A 21,178-nucleotide genomic window follows, 5' to 3' on the forward strand; every position below is an offset into this window, starting at 1 on the left:
GATGGGGCACCCCTCTTTCAGGATGTTCCAATTTATTGACCTTGTATTTCACCCTATGCCCTATGATGAGGGGGAACTGAGCCTGAGATGCAATCCTTGAGATTGGAAATTTTATCAGCTATTGATTTATTGTAATGGTGACTGAACCCAGGACTTTGTGCATGCTAAGCAAGAGCCCTTTGTATCCCAGCCCTTTCTATGTTTCTGTTTTTAAGACAGAGTCTCATGAAGGGTGAGTAAATAAACAGTGAGCAGCAGCCTACACAGTACTAGATCAAATTGCTGGCCTAGCCTGGGGATTCTCCCTGAAGGACTCAGATGGAGCTGGGTCCTAGAGAACAAGGCACAAGGCGGGGGTGGGGATGGGGATGGGTGGGGGGAGGGAGAGAGAGAGAGAGGTGGGGAGGGAGGGAGAGAGAAAACAGGAGAGAAAGGGAGAGAGAACCGGGGCCAGTGTGCATCAGAAGGATGCTATTGGGCAAATAATTCCTTGACTCTGTCTTCTTGATGGAAAGAATCTACTGGTGAGACACCATTTAAAATAAGTTTATTTAGCAAAACAGAAGAAAACAGAGCAAAGTGATAGCAGTCTGAGATCAGTCCCTGATGCCTTCGCATCTGACCTGAGGAGAAATCTAACCCAAGGGGCAGCTACTAAGCCCCAGCTGCAGCTTCCTTGCTCCCCTCACACCTAACTCCATGCCTACCCAGTTTCAGCTCCATGTGCTGCAGCCTGTCCTTAGACGTGAAAGGAGCCACACACTCCTTTTAAGAATGACAGGCCTAGCACATCATTTAAAGATGAAAGTACTGGAGAACATATCTGAAAATCCAGAAAAAGAGGCAAATGGGCTCTAGTCAGAACTCTGGTCAGCTTCTCCAGTGACTGCAGTGTCTTGAGCATGGCATCAGGCGCAATTGCTTGGGTCTGAGTTGTCACAATCAGAGTTAAATTCATATTTGCCCACTGCAAATACTGGAATAACCCATGCCTTCCGGGGTCACAGTGCCTAGGAAGGCTTGGCATCGCCTTTCTTTCTCCACCTTCCCAAGACCAGTGCAAATGTCACATTAGCCTTAGCTACTTGTTAGTTATGATAGCTCGGGGTGGTTGACCTCCACTCTGCTGTGGAGGCTGTGCACAGCATGGCAGTCGAGTTTACCAGTCCTGTTTCTTGAAGTAGCTCTAAAATGGCAATTGTTTTTTAAGTCCGTGTTGGCGGCTAGTTTGGGACTGCATCAGTCTGAAGACAGCTGTCCAGTCAGAACTAAGAGTTAATCAATGTTTGCATTTTCCCACAGATGCTTTTAGAGCCTTGGGTTAAAGGAAGAAAAATAGAACAAAGGCCACATTGCCATTCCACTCTCCAAGGTGATTTCTAATTCACCCTCTCCTTGGTGTGAAGCAGGAAAGAGGATCGAAAATCCATTTTTAATTTGGTATTGATAAGAGGCAGTAGCTGTGGATCATAGTCCTTCTGGGTAGCCCATGGATAGGGGGGTCAGCATCATCTCTAATAAAGATACTGAATAAGAGTCTTCCAAAACAGGCAAACTCTATGCAGAATCCTCCCCTGAAAACACCCACATGCCCTAAAAACCTTTATATGAACACAAACAAAACAGTAAAACTATTGCACACATGTACTCATATCTATGCATTTATCTACCCCAAATAAGAAAACTTTTTATTATAAATATAGTTTGCATTACCAACTTATCCCTTGGAAAAGTATTCTACACAAAATTGCTTAATAATTTAAATTCTCGTCTCTCATATTGTATCTCTGAAGCCACATGGTTAGCAGAGTTGGAGAGGGTAGACAGGGAGCTCTAGTCAAGAAACAGTAGGTGGGAGATGGGGTTTCACCTGATCAGAGAGATGCCCATCCCAAGCACCCTATAAAAAAGCAGCTACATACTGTCTGTCTCGCCTGGTAAAAGGTAAACTATTTGGACCAAGACTGTTTTTCATCAGTGTTAGATCCCACATGCCCAAATCAGTACTTGGCACACAGTATATGCTCAGCAAATCTTTACTAAATAGATAGAGCTATGTATTGACGACTTCTAAAATGTCCCTGAAAAGGTTTTCCAGCGCAAGGGTATCCTAGCAAAGGGAGCCAGGGAATACCATAAAGTCACACCATGCAACAAACCTCACACAAGGGATTCATTGGGGAGAAACACAGAGTGGTGGGTGCCTCTGAGTGGGACCACAGACAACAGTGAGCTGGGAGGAGCTGGTAGAAGGGTACATTGCAACCTGAAGTATTGCTTGGCCATTAACCATGAGTCATGGGGATGGGGATTTCCGACCCCCCAGGGTTGGGGACAAGGCAGGGGCAGGGTGATCTTCCACTTCCTATGGGAGAGATGCTCAAATGCAGGAAAGTGGGTTAACTGTCTTAGTTAGCGTTTCTATTGCTATGAAGGGACACCATGACCATGGCAGCTCTTATAAAGGGAAACAATAATTAATGGGGTTGGTTTACAGTACAGAGGTTTAGCTCATTATTGTTATGGGGGGAGAAACATGGTGGCATGCAGGCAGACATGGTGCTGGAGAGGTAGCTGAGAGTTCTACATCTGGATCCCCAGGCAGCAGGAAGAATGAGAGACACTGGGCCTGGCTTAGGCTTCTGAAACCCCAAAGCCCACCCCCAGTGACATACTTCCTCCAACAAAGCCACACCTATCCATCCCAACAAGGCCACACCTCCCAATAATGCCACTCCCTAAGAGCCTGTGGGGGACATTTTTATTCAAACCACCACAGTTACAAACCTCAAATTTCCCTCTCTTTTCTGTGACCAATCATAGCGTGTACAGACTAAATACATGATCCTTAGAAGAAGCTGCTAAGCTGGGCGATGGTGGTGCATGCCTTTAGTCCCAGCACTTGGGAGGCAGAGCCAGGTGGATCTCTGTGAGGCCAGCCTGGACTACCAAGTGAGTTCCAGGAAAGGCGCAAAGCTACACAGAGGAACCCTGTTTCGAAAAACCAAAAAAAAAAAAAAGTTAGTTTTGATCTTGAATGTCCCTGAAAAGCCCATTTATTAAACACGTGCTTCCAGATTGGTGTAACTGGGAGGAGTTGAGAGGTGAGTTGGCACCTTTGAGAGGTGAGGCCTGTTGAGAGGTACATATGCCATTAGGGGTGACAGAGCCTCACTGGCTGTTTTTTCCACATCTTCCGTTTTCTAGTCGTAAGGGAAGTAAGTAGGGATCTCTGTTGCTGGCTTTCATCAAGGTATGCCACACACCCGAGTCAATGGGAGCCGTGATCATGGACCTAAACTTCCAGACCTGAAACTCAAAATAAACAAACTGTTTTTCAGTCTATTGTCTCAGGCCTGTGTTGTAGAGAGGGAAAGCTAATGTACACAGACATAAAGGACTTGCCACCACTTCCTCAGCCCCTCAGCTCTTGCTTCCACATTGGTAGGATCTGGTTGTGGTATGTTATATAACCCACCAGTGGCTCAGGCTAAACATGACTTCTAAGAAACCTATCACCAAAGATTTGTGTAAGATGACTTTATTTATATATTATGTAAATCTAGAATTTTATTAGATTTACTAGAAATAAATTTTATACTCAAGACATTTTTACTTTTTTTTTTTTTTTGGTTTTTCGAGACAGGGTTTCTCTGTGTAGCTTTGCGCCTTTCCTGGAACTCACTTGGTAGCCCAGGCTGGCCTCGAACTCACAGAGATCCGCCTGGCTCTGCCTCCCGAGTGCTGGGACATTTTTACTTTTTTAAAATGTATATGTGTGTGGCATGGTGTGTGTGTGTATGTGTGGTGTGTTCACATGTGTGTGGATGCATATGTGTTCCGGAGGAGGCCTGAAGTTGACATTAACTGTCTTCCTCAATTTTTCTCTTTTATTTCTTGGAATTTGTGTTGAACCCAGAACTTGCCAATTCGTTAGTCTTGTTAGCCATCTTGCCTCATGTCTGTCTCTAGAGTGCTGGCCCACCACGCCTGTTCAGTTTGTGTGGGGGCTCTGGGGTTCTGAACCCTATTCTTCACGCTCACACAGCAAGCACTTTGTCCACCCAGCTGTCTCCCCAGCCTGTTTTACATCTTGAACAGATTTCTACCTTCCACAAACGTTTGCTCATACCCTGAAAGGATAGGGGCGGGGGCAAAACAGGAAAATCAACAATGCTTGGCATTCTCACAGTCCTCTCAACAGTGCCCTGCTGGTGGACAGCACAAGCCATGGCAGACTTAACTTTAACCATAGTGTACCATTTGTGTGGAACACAGACATGGAATTTGACTCTTTCTGGGAAATGAAATGCTAAAAAGCCTCTGGAATCCAGGAACACACGATATGAAAGCAAGGGTGGGGGTGGCCCCTTCCTATTGGCTGGGTATTTACCTAGAGGTCTGGCTTTCAAATAAAAGAACCACCAAAGTCAGGCAAGGCATGCTAGTCCAAACCTCGAAAAAGGAAGATGGCAAAAGTATTGATTCTTTTGCTTGGGAGCCTCGTGGCTCTATGTGCCGGGCATGGAGTGTTTATGGAAAAACTTTCTTCTAAGAAGTTGTGTGCAGATGAGGAGTGTGTCTGTAAGGACTTGTTAACAGTTCAGTTTGCTTTATCTTACTATCATATGATCAAAACTATGTCTGGTGTAAAGCCAGCTTGTACTTTGTAGTGAATCTTAAATGTGTGTGCGTTCTCAGCACTGTGTCTTGTGGTCTGTGTTTGGTGTCTAACTGTGGAGAATTCACTTGCCTAAGATTTTGTTGCAGCTTTTAATCTTCTGGCTTTCTCTCTCCGTTTGCAGCCCAGCTGGATTTTTCTACTTTCCGCATATGCTTTGCCTTTTTACTCTTAGGAGATTCAGTCACTTCCTTTTTTTTTTTTTTCTTCCAGATACTATTTCTCTGGCTAAAGCACAGGACGATTACAATGCCCCAGACTGTAGGTTCATCAATGTCAAGAAAGGACAGCAAATCTATGTTTACTCCAAGTTGGTAAAAGAAAATGGAGCTGGAGAGTTTTGGGCTGGCAGTGTAAGATGAGATTTTTTTAAAACATATATATTTCTTACTTTAACTTACTCTTAACTTTTCCTGACTTTCTTATTTTCAACCCTTTTAATGCCTAATAGTAGTTCTAAAGACAATGTGGGGAATGTAAACGGAAACACAAAAATTCAAATCATTTTATGTTATCGTATTAAAAAAAAATCTCGTGACAAAAATTGAAGGTAAGTTAAAATGATATTTTGAGGAGCAAAAAAACCATGCATGCGGAGGCATCTTCATTGCTAGAAGTTGAGTCTCTTTCAAAAAATGTCTAGAGAATTTTCCAAGAGGAAGAGTTACGTGTTAGTGGTCAGTCTAAATAGAATGTTCCTTTAGGAAAAGTTAGAAGCCTCTTTGGTTCTTCAGGAGCTGCTTTCTTGAGTTAAAATGTACCCACAAAGCAAGCGGAGCCCAGGGAGGGATGAAGCATTGTTGATGTTATCCCAAAGACACACTCTAAATTGATGAAGGATTCAATCAGAATGGGGAACTTCCAGATCAAAGCTGGAATGGCTACCCACTACAATATGTCCCTTTGAATTGTCAAGAAGTGGGAAGTATACATATTTTAAAATGAGTGTCTATTTGCTTTAAAATTTTTATTGACCTTAATTTTTTATAGAATTCAGAAGACCTCAGGCAAGCTATGAAACTGCAGAAAGTGAAGTCATGTTAAAGTAGCAAGACAGTCAGATCCTCCCCCAAAAGAACAGACACACAGCTCCTGGTGCTAACAGTGAATTTCAGATTTGCTCTGAATTCCCTGGAATGCATAGCACAAGGGAAGCTCTGGCTCATGTCATTTTCATTATGAGGAAAGAAGCTTCTGAAATCCCCTGACATCAGCTTTTCCTGACTGCTGCTGTTCTGGGCACACAGGTTTACGGTGACCACCAGGACGAGATGGGAATTGTGGGCTATTTCCCCTGCAACTTGGTTGAAGAGCAACGAGTATACCAGGAGGCCACCAAGGAAGTCCCAACCACGGTAAGCATCTCAAAGGTGACTGGAGGATGATTCGGATCTTGGAGTAGTATAGACTTGTTCTAAAAAAAGGAGTGTGTCCTTCAACTTACAGTATATGCTGCATAAAACAGATGACTTTTATGAGATAGTGACATTTAGAATGTACATATTGACTATCAACCTTGTGAGGTTGGCACACTTTCTTCACACACTACAATCATGCTGAGTTGATTTTTTAAATGCTTCAATTTTTAAGAACTGTATTTTATATTTATCAGGGATATAACTGACCAGTGAAATTGTATATTGAATATGTAAAACTTGATGTTTTGATGTATATAGACATCATAAAATGATCATCCTGCCAAAGCCGATTGACAATTCACACCTGCAACCTCATATAGTTACCCTACCTCTCTGTTCTCTCTCTCTCTCTCTCTCTCTCTCTCTCTCTCTCTCTCTCTCTCTCGTGTATGTGTGTGTGTGTGTGTGTGTGTGTGTGTGTGTGTGTGTGTGTGTGTGTTAATGAAGACCGACTTAGCATGTTTCAAGTATACAACACAATTCTCTTTCTGTTTTAAATGTAAGTTATCCTGGAAGGCATCTATGCCACAGAGAAAGGAACTAAAAAATTACTAAGCTGTTCTTTCTGATGAAGAAAAAATTAGCACCAATGTTTTTGAGAAGGTCAAAATATTCTAGAAAATTCTTTGAGTCTTATCTTTGTGGCAGATAAGACTCCACCTATGCATGAAATAAAATCCTGCTCTTCCCACTGCCCTGGGGCCCTGTAAACTGTGGCAGAAAAGAAAGATCCTTTCTAAGCTCCTTTGCAAGAGGGTTGTGCATCAAACTTATCCCAGCCTAACAGATGTGGCTCACCTGTCATTACATCGTGGTACTGTGCGTCATCGGTCGTAACTACCAACTAGAGATGTATTGGAAGACCTTCATTTTAAATGATATTTGACTTAAAGTGATAATTATTTCAAATCCTTGGGTTTTCAACCTTGACTTATCATAAATCCAAATTTCTCTATTATTAAATCTTACTTTAAATTAAAAAATCTACATGTGCTTTTTTTTTGTATAGCCTGAAAGTTCAATCTTTTTTTCCCCCAGGATATTGACTTCTTCTGTGAATAAGAAATTAGTTAAAATTGAAGATAAAATGGAAACACCAATGATGAAGACAAGAAATGGAAATAACTAAAACAGTATATTTGCACCTTTCTGGCTTTGTTTGGTGGCAGAAGCTCGGATCTAGAAGGAGCCAATATATGGGAATTTTCAACTCGGTCTTGTTTCCTTGCCCTGGTCTTCCCACAGGCTGCACAGAGTGCTGTTTGAATCATATAAGTCGTGTGTAACCAAAGACTTAATTTGCAGGGAAGACGATCTTCAGTTGCTCAGTGATGCACACACAAGGTGTTTTATTTGTAGCTATTTTTAAAAGGCCATTCTTCCCAGCTCTGACTTTCAGGTTCATGAGGTTGGTGAGTTATAAGTCTGACTTTTGAACGTGTTTTCTGTTATTTGTCTCTCTGGTCATTTAAAGTCTTAATACTGTACTTGTCAGGATATTCTAGTATTGTTATTCTTTATAGTTGATACCCTTGGATGTAAGGATGTTAGGTATAAGAAGAGCTTTTGGACTCATGAATATTTGGACTATGTCTCTGGATTTTTCTTTTAGAAATATTTCACGTGTTATTTCAGTTGGGATAACTTTACATTCTAAAAGACCAATTTATGTTTCTCCCCATTTAAATAAATCTGTGTGTATGTACTGAGGATGACAATCTTTGGAAACTCCTTTGGTGGAACAGTTTCCTTTTACTCTGTTGTCTGTCTGGATCTTTTTCAAGCTTTGAGTCATCAAAAGGGATAGCCAAATCCAAGTCTGAAGACTTTTTCCTCTGCTTCTGTCTCTACTTTCCCTTCTTCTTTCCATACAAATTCCTCTGAACAAGTGTAATGTATTAAGAAGTTACCTTGGAATGTTACTGGGAAGTCAGGGGTTCCCTTTTATAAATGAAAAGCTAAAATTCCTGATGCCTGTCACACCAAAAAACAGAGAGAAGAAACGGGAATTGAGTTCAAGCTGCATTTTATTCAGAGAGCCAGAAATCTGGGAAGACAGAGGCAATGTCCCCAAATCTGCCAGTCTCTCCCCATCTACAGCTATAGCTAGTGTGAGTCTCTGCAAAGTTTAGCCGTATCTCTGTGGTGTGGAGGTCAGCTTTGCCTTGGAGATTCGCAGTGTTGGTGAATCTGCCCTCATTGTCCCCTATATGACCACTAATTATCATCTTTCTCTGTGTAGCAGTGCTTCTGTCCCCGAAGGCCACTGACCCTGCACAGAGGCACCACCTACGTATGTGTCTAGGTTAAAGGCGAACTCCAATTAAACAGTTAGTATGTGTGCCAGGCTAGTCACCGTGTGGACAAGCAGACTCCTTCCTACAAGAAGTACTCAATGTGCTGCTGTGAAATATGAGCGTGCCCTTATCTTTTCCTACAACCTTTGCAGGTTCAGTCTCATATGTTAAAAAAAAAAAAGCTTTTTAAGCAGACCCAGAAGAAAACTCCTGGCAGCTTCTGGGAGGAGGGAAGTGGGTAAGAGGAAGAGAGGAAGCCATACTTTCTGAGGTAGCGATCTCTTGTCAGCTGCTTCAAAGGATGGAGTGCTCTTTAGAGATGGGAATGCCCAGCATGCCAGGGCAAGGGGGCTTAGGATTTGGGCTAGTACTTGAAAAAGGGACAGAAAGTGGAGGAAGGAAAGATTATGTTCTTTAAATTAGAACTCAGAGAGCAGGCTAAGCAGTGAGGATCTATTAGTAACTGCATGGAGAGAAAGACATCTAGGGTATAGAGCTCATTAAGGGGATATTTCCCCCTCCAATCTTCTTAATGTGTCTTCGGGTATAACAGATAGTTTTCGTGAGTGGTAGTTTTCTGTCTAGGATTGACAGTCCCATTTAGATTAACACTTAAGGGAGGATGCAATGGCATGTTTTTGTTACATATGTGTATTTATACATGTGTGTGTATGTGTGCAGTAGTAGTAGTAGTAGTAGTAGTAGTAAAGGCCTACTGAGCGCTCATCCTGTTTTTGTAATCTTATAATCTTTTGAGCAGTTGCAATGCCATGTTTATACCCAGAGTCAAAGATGCAATTCAGTTATCTTTCCTTGGATAAAAGATTATGTAACTGGACCTCTGTCCGCATGAGCTCACAGCAGCTGTGGTTGCCTGAACAAGATCAAGCTGGTTGATATTACGGAGTCGGGAGGAACTGCCCCCAACTGAGGAGCTGTTATTGACAGTTGATGGCCACTAGGTAGGAGAGAGTCAGATTACTTTATGGGTGTGGTCCCTGGTCGGTTGACTGTGTTCCAGTGGATGACTTCACACCCACGAGGGTATGGAGAGCACTAATTGGACTCTGGATTATTTTAAACGTGGGAGGAGTCATGAAGTTGGAAGAGGGATGTAGGGATGTAGGTATATCTAGGAGGAGTCTGGGGGTGAATATAACCAAAATATATTGTGTGAAATTCTCAAAGAATAAATAAAATATTAGACTAAAATAATGTAACAGTCTAAACTGTTGGAGAAGGGAATGGGGGTGGGTTGTGGGGGAGGCTGGAGGGGTGGGAGGAGGGAAGAGAAGGGAATCTGTGGTTGATATGCAAAATGAATAAAAAATTCCTTAATTAAAAAAGGAAATTATGTAACAGTATATTACAGAGAATTAAAGAAAAAATCTATAACCACATTTTACCAGGAGAAAATGGATTTTCCTTTGTGAGCTGTACCTTAGCTCTACTACCCGCACCCAAACATGATACCTCTTTCCTTTCTCATGGTATTTTAAATTCTATGGAGGTCAATTGCAATATTTCCCCTTTCTTAAAATTAGAGTGTTACCAGTACAAATGGGAGGTGTGGTTGAAAGTTGATTGTGAGTGCAAAGAGTTCAGTGCCTTACAAGTCTATGCCTGCTTGCCTTGCTACCTGACAGGGGGGTGTCCATAAGGCTTTCTATGTTTAACTGTGAATCTGCATTGACTGTGTAAAACTAATGTAATTTTTTATATACTCATGAACTTCTGTTTGTTTACTTATAATTAAAATGTTTATGATATGCCCTCACCAAAGGAAAGACTTTCATAGTCTTTAAGTCCTTTCTTTCTTTAATCATGCTAACTTTTGGGTAGAGATAGTGTTGGGGACTTGGAGTGAGTTTGGCTGTCCAGTTTTCTGTGGTCTGGTTATCCTGTAAATAAGGAAGTAGAGAGAATTCTTAGGATAAGTCAGAGACTTGGGTCTTTTTTCTGCTTTGGGTGAATATCATTTTGCCAAATTTTTATGGAGCACACACAAGTAAAAGAGCATCAAAAACAAAACCAAAGCAATGTCATGGTTTATTCTAGTTCAGTTTATGTCATGAAAGGTACGTTTCCAGGCAGCACCTAAGGCTTGCAAAAGTTTTAAGATAATTTCCACTTACCTGTTCTGTAATTCCTCTTGATGACTGGCCTCCTTATCCCAGACCTCATCTTCCTTGGAGATATGTAGCACACCTCTTGCACTATCATTTTGGTGTGAGGATTCCAGCCTCCCTCCCCAAGCTGAGGGCTTCTGTAGCAGTATTCCTGCCTGCTCCAACAAACTCTTATCCTCCAGGACTGACCTCATCCAGGAGTGGGGAAGTCACTGGTTTAAACCTTCAGGGAGACACATCTGTATGAAAATAAAGAGCGTTCACTATGCAGGGCATGACAATCCTATCTACCCTCTGATGCAAAACGCATCTCTGGGAACTGGTTACAGTACAGATCTCAGGGCCCTGAAAAACCTCCAAATCAGAATTTGCATTTCCATATGATCTCTGGGGGTTTCTGTGCACATAAGAGAGGCTGGCCTTCCCCCCACCCTTTCCCTTTATCTTATAGAGAAATATTTAAAAAGCTAGTATATGAGTGATGAGGCAACCATCTCAAGGTTCAAAGGATTTCAAGATTCTTAATGCCTTCCTCATCATCTTGTTCTGTATCATATCATAGTCCACCGGTCTGTAGAGAATGAGTGGTGGGAGGGGTCATTCTGGTCCCCTTTCCTGTTGGGGAATTCTCCTGTCCTTGCTAAGAGCAATGGCATTTTAGCCTTTTTAACAGGTTGTAAATTCCGTTGTGCGATAGTGTCGTCTGGGCAGGACAGGGATGTTGTTCCCATGAACTGTCAGTAATATGGCTGCCTACACAAGACTGAAAAGACCGCAATTGGCATGGCAACATGGATGGAGAAAAATTTCACAAAACCCCACCCCTAGGTGAAGCGCTACAGGCAGTCGATGGTTGCTGACAGAGGGAAAGAGAACCAGTCTCTCTCTCTCTCTCTCTCTCTCTCTCTCTCTCTCTCTCTCTCTCTCTCTCTCTCTCTCTCTCTCCTCTCTCTCTCTCTCTCTCTCTCTCTCTCTCTCTCTCTCTCTCTCTCTCTCCTCTCTCTCTCTCTCTCTCTCTCTCTCTCTCTCTCTCTCTCTCTCTCTCTCTCTCTCTCTCTCTCTTTCCCCCTCTCCCTTTCTCTCTTTTGAGACTCCAATCCTAAGAGACCAGTCCTAAACACATGAAAATAAGGGCAACATTAATTAGACACAGTATGCTGTATATACACGTATATACATACATATTTAATAAAGATTAGTGTGGAAGAAGAGGTCATGAATTTGAGAGGGATGGTTTTGGGGGACACAAAAAGAGTTGGAAGGGGAAGAGAAGGGCGTGGGAAGGTTGCAAAATGTAATCTTCAAATTAAAAACAAACTGACGCAAAAAGTGGTTGTCAATGAATTCTATTCAGAAAAGATTAGGGCTGCTGTGGCGGCTTTGGAGGTAAGGATGCTTGCCGCCAGTCCTGACAGCCTGGGTTCGAGCCTTGTGACCCACATGACAGCAGGAAAGAACTGACTCCTTCAAGTTGTCCTTGGACCTCTGCATGTGTCCTTTGTGATGTGGCATGCAGGCATCCCATCCCACATCCACACACATACACTAAATAGAAGATGATTGAGTGGAGGTGGGTGGTACAGATCTATAATTCTAGCCACTTTGGAGGCTCTCAAGTACAAAAGCTAATGGGGCTCCCAAGCAAGTTCAAGGCTAACCCAGGCAACTTAGTGAAAGCGTATTTTGAAGTAATAAATTCAAAAGATGCTGTGGCTACAGCTCAGTGGTAGGAAGGTTGCCCTTTAAGCATGTAAAGGCCCAGGGCTCAATAAAATAAGAAAAATAGAGTCTGTGACCCATTGGGAATTCTAGCTTGTAAGCTTCATTGATACCTCAAGGTAAAGGACTGTTCTATTACACTCCTAAGGATTTTGCTATACCTTAGTCATATACTGGGGTAGCTGAATCTGGCACCCGAGTGTTAGCATGCCCCTGCTCCATTTTGGAGAGTCTCAGCTACCCAAACTCATTCTGTTAGCCAAGACACAGTGCGAAGCCCCAATGTCTCCTCCTCCTTCAATTGCTCAGCTCTTGTGGCCGCAGATGACCACAGATTGATTAAACAAGATGAAACAAAGCAGGGAAGTGGCCAACACTGTCTTTCAGTTTGGGACATAGTGAACTCAGTTTAGAAAGCATTCACTTATACCGTGCAGTTTGTCCTGGCTCCTTGTGAAAGAAAAAAGGACATTCAATCCTCAGTCTCTGACCTCACAGAATGTGAGGAGTAGACTTCTCCCTGTGGAAGCACAGGGAAAGCGCATGGCTATAAATTCAGGGTCTACCATAGGACAAGAGGTAGACGTTGCTGAAAGGTTAGCATCTTACATTGTGGGCTGCGATCTCCTCTGGGGTCCTAGAATCAAAGGCAGCAATAGTAAAAGGTTCCTAATGCATAATGACCAAAACCAGCCCGTACATTGATATCGAGGAAGCTAACAAACTGGAATTCCCTGTGGGTCATAGACTCTACTTTTAAAATTATTTATTTATTTTATTGAACCCAGGGCCTCCACATGCTTGAAAGGCAAAGTAAGAATTGTATTAATCAAATTATGGTGCATATTAAGAATCGTTAATTCTGACAGTTCCTACTTGCGTTGCAGTGTGCTTTTGTTCTCAACACGCATGTGCACTTGCCATTGTATGTGCCCCCACACCACACCCTGCCAACAAACACCAGCTGAAGCACCACGGCTTAGATTGGAGACTACAGGCTATGAATCGTGCTGCTTTTACTCTGCACATGAAGCTGCCTGCTGTCACGGAAAGGCGATGTGTTAATTCTGGAAAGTGGACTTTCAGTATTTCCTACCATCAGTCCTTGGCGTGCGTCACATTAGTGCATGTTTGGGATCCATTGTGTCAGAACATTTGCCTTTAAAGACTGCTGTTGGAGTTGCTGACCCAGGTTTCATAAAATACGTTTCATTAATCTTGGTTTGGGACTAGGACAGACTTTGAAACAATTTCTGAAATGGCCCTACACACGCTTGTGTCATTTTGCCCTACATATTTATGTGAACTGGAACTCTCAGCATTGACAAGCAGAAATGGAAACATCCATCACCTCTGAAAATATTGACAATGCTTTAAGTCCTATACTACCAAATATTTAGACACGATTTCTTTAAAAAATATTTTCTTTTGTTTTATTGAGAGAGGGAGGTAGGAAGGGAGAGAGAGGGAGAGAGAGAGAGAGAGAGAGAGAGAGAGAGAGAGAGAGAGAGAGAGAGAGAGAGAGAGAATGCACGCAAAGGAGAAGGTCAGAGGACAAGTCTCAGGAGTCAGTTCTCTCCTGCTAACTGTGGGATCTCAGGCTAGAACTCGGGTCATGAGGCTTGCGTGCAAGTGCCTTTACCCACTGGGCCTTCTCACCGGCCCAAGAGATTTCTTTATGTAAAGATAAATAAGCAGAGCTACCTCAATCAAAGCATATTTTGATAAGTATGATTTTTGTCTTTAATAAGTAGTAATATTTTATACACACAGAGAGTTGTTTTAATAGAAATTTCTTTATGGTTTAGTATCACTAAATGTTTGATTTGTATACCTGCTTCGTATATGCATATACTCAAGATTGTGTCAAAGCTTCTTGGATACAAAGGGGTTGTGAGTGGAAAAAAAAAAACCTAAGAAGTCCTGGCTGAAAGTAATTACAGTGAAGTTACAGAAACTGATGAACAACAAGAGGAGCTGGTTTGCTGTGCAGTATTTAGGAATCTGTGCAGGCTGGTGGGGTAGCTTGGTTGGTCATGAGGACCTGAGTTCGGCTCCCAGCACCCGAGTGTAAAAACAAACAAACAAAACACAAGTATGATGGAGCACACTTGTAATCCCAGAGCTGGAGAGGTGGAGATAGGTGGATCCCTGAGGGTCACTGTCTAGCTAGCTAAGCCTAATCAAAGAGCCCTAAGTCCCAGTGAGAGACCCTGTCTTAAACAACAAGCTTGACATTCAAAGTTGACCTCTACTCTCTGCATGCACTCGCCTACATGGGCACATGCATTGACCACCTCGTTGCATAGCAAATTTGTCAGGTGGTTTGGTGGTTTAGAGAAACTGATGATGGGTAGGAAGCCCAGGTTATGGTAGAGATTCGAAGTAATGTTTACTGCCAGTTCCTGGCCATACGTGCATGGATAAAGGTTCAAATTTCTTTAAACCTCTGTCTTATTGACTTCACACAGATTAGCATCATCTCCACAGCTGGGTTGTAGCAAGAATCAACTATAACTTATGTGCATGATCCAGACACAGGAGAGCCTTTAAGTAAGGAGTGGTGTTTGGGCTTCTGTTGTTGGTGCGACAATCGTCTTGCTTCCCAATTCATTCATCCTCAAAGTGAGAATAGCAATGCTTTGGGGGCAATTATAATTAACTTTGAGCCGGGCGGTGGTGGCGCACGCCTTTAATCCCAGCACTCGGGAGGCAGAGCCAGGCGGATCTCTGTGAGTTCGAGGCCAGCCTGGGCTACCAAGTGAGTTCCAGGAAAGGCGCAAAGCTACACAGAGAAACCCTGTCTCGAAAAACCAAAAAAAAAAAAAAAAAACAATAATTAACTTTGAGCATAATTATGAAAATTGAGGTAGATGAGACACTCTGAACAAACCACTCCATACAGTATACAATACATAATAGATACAAATAAATAGCAATGAGATTACATTTAAAGTGAGGGGATTTTAAAACATCTGTGAAACATTTGAGGAAGCAGTGTTCTTGTTTAAGTGAATTAATTTCAAACATCTTTTCTTTCCAGACACCCAAACTTTTCTGCTTAGATTTTTCTGAAGTTGTCTGTAAGGAATGTTGTAAATAATTATCACACTATGCACACACACACACACACACACACACACACACACACACACACACTTAGATTCAAGTTTCACAAACATTATTCTTAATGTCTGTGGTAGTATATATATTTTTGCTATCATTTTCAGGGATGTTCTGATAAAGGTTTTTGTTTTTGTTCTCTCTCTCTCTCTCTCTCTCTCTCTCTCTCTCTCTCTCTCTCTCTCTCTGTGTGTGTGTGTGTGTGTGTGTGTGTGTGTGTGTGTGTGTGTGTGTGTGTAGGGCAGATAAACTAGGGAGGTACCATGTAGTAAAAATCCTAGTATGCCTATTCCTGGTTTCTCAAATAAAGGTGCAAACAGAAACAAACAAACCAACCCTTCTAGCCCTCCCTGCTGTTCCATACCTAGTCACCAGTGATGCCATTTTACTTTGGCATGTCCTTTGAGTGTTTGTTATTAGGTTTGTGGGTAAATAAGTGGCCCAGGGTCCTTCTGAACACCAGTCTTATGATCCTGTGAAAACTAATAGCATGAACCTAATTAATGAGTCTGTGAATAAACAATCCATCTTTCAGTCCCAAACACTTCTTTAGCTACTTCCTGAGAACAAGTAAATGTCAAAAAAGTTTTTAAAAAAGGCAATTAAAGTTTTTTCGGTTGTTTGTTTGTTTGCTAAAAGCATCCTGGGGTCGTGCCTGTAGACTTGGCAGCATATTCCTGCTATTATAGTGTGTCTTTTTGTAGAAGTTATCCTTCTTGGTGCTGGATGGAGGCCGAGGTCAGGTCTCGGTGGAAGACTTCATGCTCAGAATGTATAAGGCCTTGGTTTCAAAATTAGCTACACACACACACACACACACACACACACACACACACACACACACACACACACCCCAGAGGAAGGAGGAAGGAAGGAAGGAAGAAGAAAGGAAGGAAGGAAGGAAGGAAGGAAGGAAGGAAGGAAGGAAGGAAGGAAGGAAGGAAACAAGTCATGCCTCTTGCTCAGGAGATCAGTGGTTGAGACAGCTGCTTCCACTTCCTGTAAATCCGTCTGAGGTCAATCAGAATGTCTGTCAGATATTAAAATCAGAAGTCTGCCTTTCAACTTTCTGACCATTAATTCATGAGACCATGTCCAAACCAGGCCTAGTAAGGACTTCTCAGACTTGCTTTGTGGCGTTGCAAAGGCGAATGACTATATGAATCAACTGTCATAGTTAACAATTTAAATGCCCACTTTTAGCTGGGCATGATAATCTTCATGCCGAAGAGGGAGGCTGAAGCAGGAAGATTGCCATGAGTTCAAGGTCACCCTGGGCTACACAGTGAGTTCCTGGCCACCCTGAACTATAGTTTGCATCCATAGTTTTATTTTAAAAGTTTCACCCTCAGAAATACCCTTTTACTGGAAATAATGAGATAATGGCTAGTAGGTACCCCATAACAGGTTTCTCTGCTGATGCAGTTAGCCAGATCAAGCCAAAAGTAAAAGACCAGGTATATTTGAGCAAAGAACTCCTGGGTGACTCTCTAGCCCCCAGAGATGAGGCAGGGGAAGGGGAAAGGAGAGAAATCACATGGCCTCTTTGAAGGAGGGGACTTAAACACCCCGTGAGCTCTGGGCGATGACTTGTCCTCCATAAGCTGGGCTTGTACCCCATCATGATAGGCAGGGTCTTGAGCAGCTAGCATCCTGCAGGGAGGAGCCACCCCCTCTCCCACCAGGAATGAGGAACTGGATTCCCTGCGGCTTTTCTGAGAGGGCAGGATTTGGAGAGAAAGCTGGGGCTGCTGGAGATTCCAGCCAATGGCAGGTGCCTTCATCCGACCCACTACTCCCAAACCACTTCTATGAAGACATTCTTTGTGACTCAGTTCATTGTTCACAAGGAACAATGTGATTACACCCGGCAGCAGTCTTTTTGAGCAGTTAAGTTTTAAACTCCAGCATACTTCAGAAGTATGAGAGAAAGATAACTGTTAGCCTCACCCACTCCTGACCTTAGATAAATGTGGCCTGTCACTGCTGCTCATGCTTATTGAATTTACCCTCGTGGATCAAATTCAATACAGGGAGACAGAGACGTAAGTGTGCTCGTGTAGTATTTAAGCAAATCTCTGGAAGAGGGAGCGAGCATGTCAGCTCTGAGGGGAGATAGCAGAGGAGCAGGCACTAGAAAGAAACTCATTTCTCCATCAGCAGTCAACCTCATCTATCTAAAAATATGCGGGGGGTGGATAAAAAGAAAACTCCTCCAGCTACACCCCAGCTTACACTACTCCTTATTTACCCTTGAAACACAATTTCAAGTCTCCAGACACCTCCTCAGCTGTATCCCTTACAAATCCCACAGTACACCAGCAATTTAATCAGGAAAATGGTATATTGATCCATAGGCTTTATATAATCTACTCTCCATGTAATCTAGCCCATTATTAACTAAGACAGAGAATGCTCCCAATTCCTGATTTAAATATTTTTCTAAATGGAAATTACTTTTCTGTCACATGTGAGCAATCGCTTTAATCACTTTTCTCAAGTGTGTGCCGTGCTAAAGTCAGCGCGTTGGAGGAGTGAGAGCTGAGAGGTTGCTGGGAGGCGCCTCGCCACCTCCCACTTCTGCTCGCCTTTCCTCTCTTCCTCCCTTGCGCTTCAGCATGTGAATTTATTCCAGCCGAATGAATTAGTCGAGATCAGAATGTTAATTTGCTTAAGCAATGCTGCGTTGATTTGGGAAAATGAAAGCCAATACAGGTGTTTCGGTTCTATCCACCAAAGGTGAAATTCCCAAGTCCTGGCCAATGGGTGTCCATGTTACTGGGCCATTGGCCACTTGTGGTTTGCCAACTCTCTTCTGACTTCCTCTCCTGATTTTTAGGGACTTTAAAAATTAACTTCTAAGTATTTCCCTGGGTAGTATTATTGCTGCGCAGGAGATCGAGCCTAGGGTCTCATGGATGCTAGGCAACTGCCCTTCCTCTGAGCTATATATACTCTTAATGCTTCACTGGGCTTTAAGTCATACTGCTAGTGACCCCACAGATGGATGGACACACTGAGCTTTTGTTGTCAAGAAGAAGCTTCTTCCATGCTCTGGACGGTAGACAGAAGAGTCATCAGTTGAACCGCTGGAACCCAGGAATAGGCATTTACTAGTCCTGCAGAAAAATGCCACAGGAATGCTGGGGAGATTCTAAAAGGATGCATTTACAAACTCCTTTGTCACATACAACAGCCAGGCAGATGACCGGGGTAAGGAATCAACAAGTATGAGCACTGATGACAGACACATTGTTGTTTTGGGTTAGGTTCCTCAGAAGCAGGCACAAAGATGGAGACGTACGCATACAGTGATTTATCAGAGAATGGCCCTCAGGGGAAATGGGTAGCATGGAGCAGAAGGGGAGGAAAAGGAGGAACTCAGCCAGAATGCCACCTCAGGTAAAGTCTTGCTGGATGACTCTGGCCTGACCCCACAGAGGACTCTGGGGTATGCTAAATTACCACAGAGCCACCCAGAGCCAAGGCAAGAGAACTGAGCTTTCTTTCAGCCTGTCACTAATTGGTATGATCTGAATGAATTTCCAGATTTCATGTGTTGGAAACTTAATCCACAATGAGGACATTTAAGATGTTTGGCCTTTGGGAGATCGTTGAGTCATGAGGGCTCTGCTCTTTAATGGATTGGCTCAGGAGTAGCTTTGTTGTAAAAGAAGGTTCTGTTTCACTTGCTTATTCTGTCTTGCCTCGTCCCCTTTACTATGTTACCACAGAGCAAGAAAAGCCCTCACCAGATGCCAGTAACATTCCTACCTTCCCAAACTGTGAGCTAAACAACTGTTCTTCATAAGCAATCCCATCTCCAGTATTTTGTTATGGTGACAGGCAAATCATTGGCTAAGGATTATAGTAGGCAAGCATCATTCCCACGCAGTTCTGAATTTAGGCAAAGATGGTCCCAGCAGGATGTGGGTGCTAGAGATTGGAAACAAAAATCAGTGGAACCCAAGAAGCTTATGGACAGAGGCATCTGCCCTCTGCCCTGACCTCATCCGCTGCGGCTGCCTCGGCATAGGGTCAGTTTTCATTGTTTCATCCTCACAGCGTCTCAGAACATGCAGGAAGTCCTCCTGCACACCCGGCAGCTCCCACAGCCAGTCTAACCTACCATTCCCTCTATGACATACTTCTGTGGACTCTGAAACTTTAGATGTTAGTCCTGGGAAACTTTGATAGGGCTAGGGTGACCTCCAGTGGTTAGCTTGGATCCAGCACAATGAGCGACATTTCCAAAGGAAACCAGGTATGGTTGTCATGGAAGCATCCAGAATAGTTACTCACGGAGCCTCCATTTCCCCTTCTGCCATCAATGCATGATATTCAGATCTGCTTGACACCCGGCACAGATAAGAGGTACTGATATTCCTTTGCTTTAGACCATAAAATAAATTTGACAGATTTGCAAATCCACATGTTAGGGGAAGCTGACGTTTCTCATTCAAACCCATCTTCCCTGTCTCCCTTTGATATGGAGCCCTGCAGAGTTTATAATTTGTTTTAGTTGGTTTAATTCATTTATAGAAAGCAGCAATAACACCTTGTGTTCAGAGTAGAAGCTTGTCTGGAAAACAATTAACACAACTCCTGGTGTCTTGTATGGCACTGTGGGGTGGCTACAAAGGACAGGACCATGTCCCCTGTCACTTGAGTTGTAAAGTACAGGAACTGAGATCTGAAGCCAGCTTTATGACTGTCTATAAGCTGTTCACAACACTATGCTGGGATATGGTTAGTGAGAAAAGCATCCCTTCATTTTTCTCTTCAGTGAACAACACAGTTCTTAACCAAGGTCTATTTTGACTCATCACTGTGGCCTGTCCCTTCTATTAGCATTTGGCAATTCGCAGGCATGGCTGGGAGGAAATACTAGCACTGAGTAACTAAGCCAGGGATGCTGCTGAAGTGTCTCTATTTGATGGTGCTAAAGACAGCACCCCATGAAAGGGTTCCCTTGTGTGAGCAGCACTGAGGTTGACGTTGCCTACTCTAAGAGGTGATATGAATAATCAATACATGGATTTTGAAAGAATGACAAATGTTAGGCAGGCCTAACCAGTGATCTGGGCAGGTGTGAGTTTTGCAAGTCCACTCTGGAGTGTTCTTCTTGTGTAACGAGCTGGTACCTGAAAAATAGGTTTGTGCAGACTCACCATAGCACCCTCATCAGATACACAGTCTGCGACCCAGTCAGAATTGCCGCCTGCAACCAGATGCCCATGGAAAAGCACCCACGATCCATGTTCTCCATTATACCCTGCACATTTCTCTTGCTGCTTTGCTCCCGATTTGACATCTCTCCGGTTGCCGTCCCTAACACATCAGCTCCAGGAGGGCTCCTGGCTTGTGAAGCGCTGACACATGATGAGGTCAAAAGGGTTCTTTGCATTTCTTCTGGAATCCATTTTCCATCTCCTCCAGGAGATAGCCTAATTGCTTTTCAGACAGCTATCATGTCCTCTTTGCTTTACGGCTTCTTCCTGGAGATGATTACAACATCCTATTACTTTTCAGATAGAAATAGCACTCCCTTGCCCCTCTAATGTGTGCTCTGTCGACTTCAATAGCACCAGCTGTCGCTCCCCGACTTGCATCTCTGTTTTCCTTTGTATCCCTTCCTTTGCTGTTGTCATCCTGTCTAACCCTTACCCGGAGATCTTCTTAAGCACACCATTATACTTAGAGGGTCTCTGCATTTGTGGATACAATTAAAATTTAAACATTGCACACTGGGTTCGATGTTGACACTGTTTATTTCTTGGAGAGAGAAATTATTTAAATATTAGTACAAAA

The 21,178-nt window shown here is 43.1% G+C and overlaps 1 protein-coding gene across 1 annotated transcript; it reads left to right on the plus strand.

Annotated features, from left to right (window-relative positions):
* Positions 1-4,469: 4,469 nt before the first annotated feature.
* Otor (otoraplin) lies at positions 4,470-7,161 on the plus strand. Its single transcript, XM_052722669.1, has 4 exons — positions 4,470-4,584; positions 4,895-5,034; positions 5,929-6,036; positions 7,138-7,161. Exons 1-4 carry the CDS (start codon positions 4,470-4,472, stop codon positions 7,159-7,161), a joined length of 387 nt encoding a protein of 128 aa, XP_052578629.1.
* The last annotated feature ends 14,017 nt before the right edge of the window (positions 7,162-21,178 follow it).

Source organism: Peromyscus californicus, unplaced genomic scaffold (assembly GCF_007827085.1).
Source record: "Peromyscus californicus insignis strain IS unplaced genomic scaffold, ASM782708v3 Scaffold_7__1_contigs__length_154581171, whole genome shotgun sequence".
NCBI classification, from domain to species: Eukaryota; Metazoa; Chordata; class Mammalia; order Rodentia; family Cricetidae; genus Peromyscus; species Peromyscus californicus.

Bases quoted from the DNA above. Each gene is read 5' to 3' on its own strand.
- Otor (XM_052722669.1), top strand. From the start codon at position 4,470: ATGGCAAAAGTATTGATTCTTTTGCTTGGGAGCCTCGTGGCTCTATGT. The intron at 4,585-4,894 runs GTAAGGACTTGT...TTTTTCTTCCAG, and splicing joins TGCAGATGAGGAGTGTGTCT to ATACTATTTCTCTGGCTAAA. The intron at 6,037-7,137 runs GTAAGCATCTCA...TTTTTCCCCCAG, and splicing joins CCAAGGAAGTCCCAACCACG to GATATTGACTTCTTCTGTGA.